The sequence below is a fragment of the Aquarana catesbeiana genome, linkage group LG11, assembly GCF_042186555.1.
Source record: "Aquarana catesbeiana isolate 2022-GZ linkage group LG11, ASM4218655v1, whole genome shotgun sequence".
Lineage (NCBI taxonomy): Eukaryota > Metazoa > Chordata > Amphibia > Anura > Ranidae > Aquarana > Aquarana catesbeiana.
The window spans coordinates 8,033,172-8,043,171 of record NC_133334.1 but is presented as its reverse complement, the minus strand read 5'-3'; the positions used below and the strand labels follow the sequence as shown (position 1 = coordinate 8,043,171).

General features: G+C 46.6%; 1 protein-coding gene and 1 non-coding gene across 2 annotated transcripts in view; both read left to right on the top strand.

Moving 5' to 3' along the window:
* Nucleotides 1-179, top strand: part of LOC141113104 (small nucleolar RNA SNORA23) — a 182-nt gene extending 3 nt beyond the window's left edge. The window contains exon 1 of the small nucleolar RNA XR_012236731.1: nucleotides 1-179. This exon is cut by the window's left edge and continues 3 nt beyond it. This is a non-coding gene — a small nucleolar RNA (small nucleolar RNA SNORA23).
* Nucleotides 1-9,048, top strand: part of IPO7 (importin 7) — a gene marked incomplete at its 3' end in the record, with an annotated part of 51,074 nt that extends 42,026 nt beyond the window's left edge. The window contains 8 exon segments of the mRNA XM_073603987.1: nucleotides 351-479; nucleotides 2,061-2,127; nucleotides 3,085-3,210; nucleotides 3,626-3,723; nucleotides 4,696-4,791; nucleotides 5,932-6,152; nucleotides 7,390-7,595; nucleotides 8,845-9,048. Coding sequence (XP_073460088.1) covers nucleotides 351-479; nucleotides 2,061-2,127; nucleotides 3,085-3,210; nucleotides 3,626-3,723; nucleotides 4,696-4,791; nucleotides 5,932-6,152; nucleotides 7,390-7,595; nucleotides 8,845-9,048 — 1,147 coding nt within the window.
* Nucleotides 9,049-10,000: the final 952 nt, after the last annotated feature.

The window sequence follows — 10,000 nt, the reverse complement described above, 5'->3', positions numbered from 1 at the left end:
GTGCAGTGTGCGCAGTGTCAGTCTGTGTCTGGTGGAGCGGTGTGTTGGCGTGCTGCTGGCTCCCCGCTCTGCTCACACATATCCTGCAGCCGGAGATGAACATGAGATCATAGTACTGGTCTAGTGCCCGTCTGTGAGACGGTTCTACCACTGGCCGGCCTCCAAATTCTCGTACATGTCCTTCCTTGTGGGCTCAGTTTGAGGTTTTGACCCTCCAGAACCAGAGAACATTTCTGGGTCCCCTCTGTGCCAGTGAAGTGCTGAGGGCCCCATAAGGGGCAGTCGGTGAGTAACGAGTGTTGGTGTTCAGCATTTTAATTTGCTTTTTTTTGTTTTTTTTTTTCTTCCAGGCAATGACGTTTAATCAAGTAATTCAGGCGGGTTCAGATGAGGAGGGCAGTGATGACAAAGCCGTGACGGCAATGGGAATCCTCAATACTATAGATACGTTACTCAGTGTGGTAGAGGATCATAAAGAGGTGAGATCAGTGTGATGTCAATTAGTATAATGGAACGTCCTCTCCTCCAGTATGGATGATCCTGTATTCCTCCCGTAGTATAATGGACTGTCCTCTCCTCCAGTATGGAGGATCCTGTATTCCCCCCCGTAGTATAATGGACCGTCCTCTCCTCCAGTATGGAGGATCCTGTATTCCCCCCCGTAGTATAATGGACCGTCCTCTCCAGTATGGAGGATCCTGTATCCCATCCCCCCCCCCCCCCCGTAGTATAATGGATCATCCTCTCCAGTATGGAGGATCCTGTATTCCCCCCGTAGTATAATGGACCGTCCTCTCCTCCAGTATGGAGGATCCTGTATTCCCCCCCCCCTGTAGTATAATGGATCATCCTCTCCAGTATGGAGGATCCTGTATTCCCCCCGTAGTATAATGGACCGTCCTCTCCTCCAGTATGGAGGATCCTGTATTCCCCCCCCCTGTAGTATAATGGATCATCCTCTCCAGTATGGAGGATTCTGTATTCTTCCCCGTAGTATAATGGACCGTCCTCTCCTCCAGTATGGAGGATCCTGTACCCCCCCCCGTAGTATAAGGGAACGTCCTCTCCAGTATGGATGATCCTGTATTCCCCCCCGTAGTATAATGGACCGTCCTCTCCTCCAGTAGGAGGATCCTGTATTCTCTCCCCCCCCCCCGTAGTATAATGGACCGTCTTCTCCTCCAGTATGGATGATCCTGTATCTCCCCCCCCCTGTAGTATAATGGACCGTCCTCTCCTCCAGTATGGATGATCCTGTATCCCCCCCCCCCCTGTAGTATAATGGACCGTCCTCTCCTCCAGTATGGATGATCCTGTATTCCCCCCCGTAGTATAATGGACCGTCTTCTCCTCCAGTATGGATGATCCTGTATCCCCCCCCCCCCCCTGTAGTATAATGGACCGTCCTCTCCTCCAGTATGGATGATCATGTATTCCTCCCGTAGTATAATGGACTGTCCTCTCCTCCAGTATGGAGGATCCTGTATTCCCCCCCGTAGTATAATGGACCATCTTCTCCTCCAGTATGGAGGATCCTGTATCCCCCCCCCGTAGTATAATGGATCATCCTCTCCAGTATGGAGGATCCTGTATTCCCCCCGTAGTATAATGGACCGTCCTCTCCTCCAGTATGGAGGATCCTGTATTCCCCCCCCCCTGTAGTATAATGGATCATCCTCTCCAGTATGGAGGATCCTGTATTCTTCCCCGTAGTATAATGGACCGTCCTCTCCTCCAGTATGGAGGATCCTGTACCCCCCCCCCCCCCCCATAGTATAATGGAACGTCCTCTCCAGTATGGATGATCCTGTATTCCCCCCCGTAGTATAATGGACCGTCCTCTCCTCCAGTATGGATGATCCTGTATCTCCCCCCCCCCCCCCCCCGTAGTATAATGGACCGTCCTCTCCTTCAGTATGGATGATCCAACTTTCCCTTTGTTGTGTATTTCATGATTTGGTGCAAATACTGAATTTCTTAGTCTTCGTTGTGTTAGGAGAACCCCACATTGTGTTAATGTTCATAGATAATCTAATAGACCTTGTGATGTTTTTATACAGATCACTCAGCAGTTGGAAGGAATCTGCCTACAGGTCATCGGAACCGTCCTACAGCAACACGTTCTAGGTAAGTACCGGGAGCTTTATAGATGGGTAGGTGGTCAAGGCCTCTCTGGGCGGAGCTATTTCTGGCAGAGGTCAGTTTTAGGTGCCTGTGGCTACTCCAAAAAGTTTTGAAAAGCTATTTAGAGGCTGAGAGAGGATTCTAATCCTTAATGGCACTTTTATCCCACTTAGTTTCCACAATACATCCGAACACTCCAGTTTAGTTGCTGTTTGTGGAGGACTTCCCCCCTTTTGTTACGAGGGGTTGATCTATGGGTGAGAAGTTGAGGGGGTATGGATGGGTTTTATGAGTGGTTGGTGGGTCGGTTAAGGGTTGGGAAGTTTCTGGGGGCAGTTCTGTGGGTGGTTGATGGGGATGGAGGGTTAGTTCTTTGAGTGGGAGTTTTCTGGAAGTGGTGGGCTTGAGGAAGGTGGTTTATGGGGTGGCTCTGGAGGTTTTTTAGGTGATGGGTGGTTCTATGAGTGGGTGTTTTCTGGAAGTGTGTGTGGTTGTCTGAGTGATTGGGTGGTTTCTGGAAGTGAAGGTGGTTGGGGGTGTAGCGGTGATATTGCGTGTGGGTGGTGGGCTGGGAGTGCTGGTTGATGGGGCGGTTCTGTAGGTGATTGGTATGGATGGTATGGTGCTTCTATGAGTGATTTTGGGTGTTTTCTGGAAGTGGGGGGGGTGTTTGTGTTGATGGGGTGGTTCTCAACCCTGTCCTCAAGTACCCTTAACAGGCCATGTTTGCAGGTTTTCCTTTTATCTTGCACAGGTGCTTTAAATCAGTCCAGTGGGCTGGAGGGGGTGATTGATGGGGGTGGCTGTCTGGGGGGTGGTTTGGTTGGAGATGGAGGGGTGGGTGTGTGTTTTTGGTATGGAGGGCAGGTTATGAAGGTGGGGGTGGCAGGATGGTTCTGTAGGTGGACATTTCCTCCATGCACAGCAGTGGCGACTATATTCTTCTTCTGACGTCTGCAGAGTTTTATGAAGAAATCTTCTCTCTGGCGCACAGTCTCACCTGCCAACAAGTTTCGGCTCAGATGTGGCAGCTCCTCTCTCTGGTGTTCGATGTTTTCCAGCAAGATGGCTTTGATTACTTCACAGGTGAGCAGATGAGGATTTAATTAGCTTGGTTATGTGGACTACTCTGTGAAATTCCAGAGCCGGTCTTCAGTATTAGATGCCTGAAATTCTAAGACCGCATTGGGGAATGGTTTGTCTGTCAGAGCAAGGAGAGCTGCTGGGGGGGGGGCAGGGGAACTGAGCTGACTTTAGGCAAGGACCTTAAATTCCTCTTTTCTGAACTTTGAGGATGAATTGCTTCACAGTGTCTACAGCTACGGAGGTCAGTGAGAAATCTTTCAAGCTCATTTTACTGCTTCTTTAGCGGATGTAATTACTGGCTGCTCGGTCTCTAAGCTGTAGTTGCTCTTTTGGCTTCTAAATGACACATTAGGAGCCCTAAATTGTTTTTTTTTTTATACGCGGTGATACTGACTGGAGCCTCTCTTCTGTCTAGACATGATGCCTCTCCTGCACAATTATGTCACGGTGGACACGGACACCCTTCTGTCTGACACCAAGTATCTGGAGATGATCTACAGTATGTGTAAAAAGGTACATTGCTCATTTGAGGGCTTTTAGATAGTTGATAGGTTAATAGAAACTTTAAAAGTGCTACCTCCAAAAAATGTTAACTAGAAAAGAAAAACGCAGCAGGAAGGGATAACTACCTCTTCTGCCACCAACTAACAGACTTTATTGGCACAACATAAGACCAACAATTTAAAATATAAACATTTTATTACAAATTTCATTTAAAAAAAAAAAAACATGACCTATTAAACAAAACAAAATGCTGGCAACACAAGTCCCCAAAAAATTATTATTAAACCTATCAATACCTAATGGTGCAAATATGTAAAGTCTTTTAGGTGCTGTGCTTTCCAAATCCATGTTGGGTATTAAGTTTTAATTTTTTGGTGGACTTTTTTTTTTTCTGTTTCTGACATTTTTTTATTATGTTTGTATTTAAATCAAACTTGTGATTAAAATGTGTTTTTTTTTTTTTTTTTTTTTTTTTTTTTTTTTTCAATTGTTGGTCTTGTGTTGTGCCAATAAACACTGTTATTTGGTGGGTGGCGGAAGAGGTCGTTATCCCTTCCTGCTCGATTTTTCTTTAACTGGATTACTTTCCAGCAAAACAAAAAATACAGTACATGCTGGGGGGGGGTCTGGTCCCCTCCCCTGGAAGAAAAGGGCGCTGACACTGAAGGATTGTACCATATTTAAGTTTTGCGTAGGGGGGTGGGGGGTTGGGATGTCCCTTCAGTCCTGCATTAAATATACTGTAATTCAGCAGTTTGGTTCTGGATTTGGGATCTTTTGTTTACAGACCCTCTCCTCTTCTATCATTCTCTCCATGGAATGAATTTTAAATTGGGTTAGCTTTTCCTAGAAGTCAATTAGCAGTGAGGTGGTGCAGTGTTATGTCTGCAGTGCCCCTAATCTCTGGCACTGGTTCAGCAGACACAAATGACCCATAAATCCATTATATAACACCTGTCAAATTTTTTTTTTTTTTTGCAGGTTCTGACGGGAGTGGCGGGAGAGGATGCCGAATGTCACGCGGCTAAACTTCTAGAAGTCGTCATCTTACAGTGTAAAGGGCGTGGCATTGACCAGGTGAGATGTTTAGGGCAATCATTTTAAGGATTAGTTCACCTTTAACCACCTCCCACCATATAGACTGACAGCGGGCGGGGTGGCACTCCCGTTCTGGGATGACGTTGCCCCCAGTCTCGCTGAGCTGGCGCTGTGTCCCTGGGACTCGGTGCAACCCGTATCTCGTTAAAGACCCGATGATGCTGCTCTTTACCCATGTGATCAGCTGTGTCCAATCGCCTGTAAACAAGGAAATGCTAGTTATCGGCTCCCCTCGCCTTACACTGACAGTGTCCGCTATTGAAGTGGTGAAAGAACAAATCATTTCTTTGTACAGTCCTGCGCTCTGTGCCCTAATTTTCTTTTTTTTTTATTTCTTTTTATTAAGTTTTTTTCAATAGCATAAATACAGCTGGGTGTGTCAACGTGACACTATCCTAGTTACTTGGCCTCACAGGGCCTAACATGCCTAATTCCAACATATACACTTCTATCCTAACCAATACACCCCCCCCCCACCCCTCCCGCCCTCTGACATGTCACGGCTCAGGTATATATACTGCCTAAATTATTGTCAATTGTATTTTACACTTGCATATAATCCGTTTGTGGTATCACAGTAATTTCATCTTTAGCTTCTACAACCTCATATCTACTAACACTGCTATTTATGTGCACATATTATATTTCACCTTTTAGACCTCCACAAGGATTTATCCCTTACCCATTAAGTATGCCCTAATTTTCAACAAAACCAATTAAAAAAAAAAAAAATCCACTTATATTGGCCATTTGTATACGCAGTGAAGCCCACCCCAAATGCTGATCATTTTCACAGCTCAGTTCTTTCCTATTCTCTAGAATGGACCAGTCAGGAGTAGCGCCCCCCAGCAGTACAGAAAGGAGCTCCCTTGGCAAATGTGCTCAGCAGCTGCAACAGGGGGCCACTCACAGGAGGGGGTGTGGGAGGTGGGGTCTCGCCACTCGCTGTTGGGGTCTCGCCACTCGCTGTTGGGGTCTCGCCACTCGCTGTTGGGGTCTCGCCACTCGCTGTTGGGGTCTCGCCACTCGCTGTTGGGGTCTCGCCACTCGCTGTTGGGGGTCTCGTACAGCTGTAACATTGATCTTGACGTTCCTATGCTGATTTTTCCCCTCCGCCAGGTCATACCGTTATTTGTGGAGGCCGCTCTAGAGAGGTTGACTCGGGAGGTGAAGACCAGCGAACTTAGGACGATGTGCCTGCAGGTCGCCATCGCTGCGTTATACTACAGTCCTCCGCTGCTTCTCAACACCCTGGAGAACCTTCGTTTCCCCAACACCGTGGAGCCGGTCACCAGTCATTTCATCAAACAGTGGCTAAATGACGTGGACTGCTTCCTAGGGTAAGCTGAGAAGTCTGTAGGGCCTAGTCTGGAACCCCCTCATGTCGTGTATGTCCCAGCATGCCACGCTTCCTGTGTTTAGAGGATCGGTCATGTGATGTCCACGAATCAAGCAGCTTAGAAGTTATGATTCACAAGATTGCTACATTAACTGTTGTTATAACTATTTTTTGAGTTTTGATGTGGCCTAAAATCTTCACTGCCACCCCACCTCTCTGCTATAAATGCCCACCACTTCTAAACTGGCTGCAGCAATAAAATGCCATTGTAGAAAGAGGTAGGCCTGGCTACCGCACACCTTGCCCGGCCCGAGTGGTAAGCAGGTTGAAGCAAGTAAAAGCCGCCTCAGCTCGCTTCATCCAGACCATGTCTCCAACGTGTTTCGCCCACCCCCTGGGGCTTAATCATGGAGATCATTCTGCATAATTAAGCCCCTGTGGTTGGGTGAAACATGTTGGAGACATGGTCTGAATGAATGAGCTGAAACTGCTTTTTTTTTTTTTTTTTTTCTTCTACCTGCTTACCACTTGAGCTGGGTGAGGTGTGCGGCGGCCGGCTACCTCATTTCTATTTTTGCAGCATGCTTTGGGTCTGGATGCAGCTTTCCTCAGCCTGCACCCTCACTGGTCAGCAGCATCCTGAGCGGGGGGACCCTTAAGCATTTGTGATGGGTCAAATAAAATGCCGTCGCCACAAACTTTCAGATGTCCTACGTATTTCACTGCTGTGATCATGTAGATCTGCATTGTGCAGTATGAAGTGCCTGCCCCCGTCCCTCGTATATTGAAGGCCCAGCACTATACTGGTGGAGGTCGATATCTGACAGCTGTCAAGCCATGACCTGACAGTGGGGCCCCAGACCTGGCGGTTAAGGGGGGTACACAGCTATTATGCCCGCTACTGGGCTGACTCCTGGTAAAGAGTCTGGCCATCCTGATGAACAGGCCATAGAAACGGAAGATTTTTGGTTTAATGTTCTATAAATTCCATTGAAATTTCACTTATTCAGGATTTATGTATCTCTGACAGTTGTGCAACGCTTTACAACATGAGGGCAGACGTACAATTACAATACAGAGGAATCAGAGGGCTCTGCTCATAGGAGCTTACAATCTAAAAAGGGAGGGTCACTTTTGGACATAACTCGAAATTTAGAATGAAATTCTTTTTCAGCTGATTTGAACATGCGACTCCGATGGCTTTTAAAACTAACATTTTTTTTTATTCTTTCGCTTAGATTACACGATCGGAAAATCTGCGTCCTCGGTCTGTGTGCCCTCATAGAACTCGATCAGAGGCCGCAGATTCTGGGAGATGTCTCCACGCAGATCCTGCCCGCCTTCATCCTCTTATTCAACGGTCTGAAGAGAGCATACGCCTGCCATGCAGAGCAAGAGAACGACAGCGACGATGACGAGGATGGAGAGGACGACGACGAAGCTGGTAAGTGTGTCTAAATCAAAGGTCTCAAACTGGCGGCTCTCCAGCTGTTGCAAAAACTACAAGTCCCATGAGGCATTGCAAGGCTGACAGTTACATGGATGACTCCAACAGGCAGAGGCATGATGGGACTAGTAGTTTCGAACAGCTGGAGGGCCACCAGTTTGAGACCCCTGGTCTAAATGAACACTTCAGGGCTTCAGTAATGGTTAAAAAAAAAATGTTTTCCAGCCATCTCTGCAGACTATAGAACAGAGTGGGAGGTATTCTGTAGTCTTAGAGCAAGGGAGTCATACTACATTTCATCATGGGCTGCATTGGCATTATGGTTGCTCTCAAAGGCCGATTGTATCTGTAAGGCTAGATGTCCATAGCACCCCACCCCCCTACATCAAATGGCAAGAGCCCCCCACAATCAAGTCGTTGCACCCCTCTTACATCAGTGCCCTCCCCCCTTGTTCTCCTGCTTGGGGGCGGAGCTGGGAAGCAGAAAGTGCAGGGTCTGGAGGAGAACCAAGGGCGGCAGAGATGAGGGAGTAGTGCACAGAGGCACAGGATCTGTAGGAGTTCTGTCCACCACTCTACTGCCAACTGATGGGGGGGGGGGGGGGGCAGCCATCGACAGGCCTCTCTGCAGCTGCAGGGGAGATGCGAGGGCAACATGAAATTGCCTGGCAGACCAGTTTCGGCCCACAGGCCTGGTGTTTGTGTCTTGGGGTGAATATACTGGTCCTCTATAGATGCAGGAGCCGTGTTATCTGCCAGATGATTTGCCACATAGCACTTATGACCCTCAGGATATCGCTGTGCTGTATGGAAGGAGAGAACATGCATCCCCCCCCCCAACATTTCTATTAAATATCACCGCAGCAGTGATGCACACCATGAAGTCTTCTATTAACCTCCATACCCCATCCTGCTGATTGGCTGAGGCAGAGGTCATGATGTCATCCGCCTGCTCCTCCCCCATTCAGAGGTAGCCTTGTATTCATCCACGTTCTATCTTGTTCCAGGACTGAGAAGGGGGCTGTATACTGTATGTAGCCGAGGCTAATGCAGCGCATCTGTTAGTGCAATTAATAGTTCATTTGGGCCAAGCTGGGACAATAAAATGTGATAAATTTTTTTTTTTCTTTTTTGCCAGTTTTTCTATGGGTGCCAAGAAGGATGCCTCCTAGTGGCCAGACCATATAAAAGGGTGTGTGCTGGGCACAATTGGGGTGTTTTTTTAACCATTGTAGTTTCTCCGCAGAGCTGGGCAGCGATGAAGATGACATCGATGAGGAGGGACAGGAATATCTGGAGATGTTGGCGAAACAAGCCGGAGAGGATGGCGATGACGAAGACTGGGAGGAAGACGATGCGGAGGAGACGGCGTTAGAAGGTTATACGACTATTATTGATGACGAGGATAACCCCGTAGACGAATATCAAATATTTAAAGCTATATTTCAACGTAAGTGTGTGTGGGTTTTTTTTTTTTTGTTTCCTATATTTGGTGATTTAACTTTATTTTTCTACCAATAAGATGAAGTATAAATGAGCAGATCTACTACTCTGCTTCTTAGAAGGGAAGAAAGGACGCTGTATTTACTTATAACATCCAAGTGAAAGATAGAAGACCATTATAACGGAGCAAATACAGCTGATAAAGCTGTCGGGTCTTCGTTTCAGGCTGCAAAGCAACAAAATGGGATTATGTTGAACCACTTAAGACCAAACCTGTTTCTGACACTTGTTTTACAAGTTAAAATCAGTATTTTGTTGCTAGAAAATTACTTAAAGCGGGGTTCCACTCAAATTTTTAACTTAATCTTACCCCCTTCAGTTCATTGCATAGATGTTCAAATGCGATAATTTTTTATCGCTGTAGATACCTTTATATTGTACTTTATTGTGGCACTTCCTGTCTCTCCTCCCATGGGAGTAGGCGTGTTTATTGCCTTTCCCCCGGTGCCGCACTGTTTCCTGGGAGCTTAGTGTCAGGCTTCCCAAGATTCAGTGCGGGAACAATGATCGTGCGTGTGAACAAGCTGTGAATGAACAGCGTTCACCACATCCAGGAATCAATGCTTGTGGGCTTCACATGCCCACAAGCAAGATGGAAACGGCCAGCATCACATTTTATAAGTTATTCTGCAGTACGAAAACAGACAGAGGCGGAATTATTACACCCAAACTGAGTATTATTTTGGGATTAGCAAAGTGTCTCAATGACCTAAAAAAAAAAAAAAAGATTGGTCGCCGGACTCCAGCTTTAAAACCCGTATGTATGTGTGTGTGTGTGTGTGTATATATATGTGTATATATATGTATGTATATATATATATATATATATATATATATATATATATTATATATATATATATATGATAGATCTATCTATATAGAGCTCTCTCTCTCTCTCT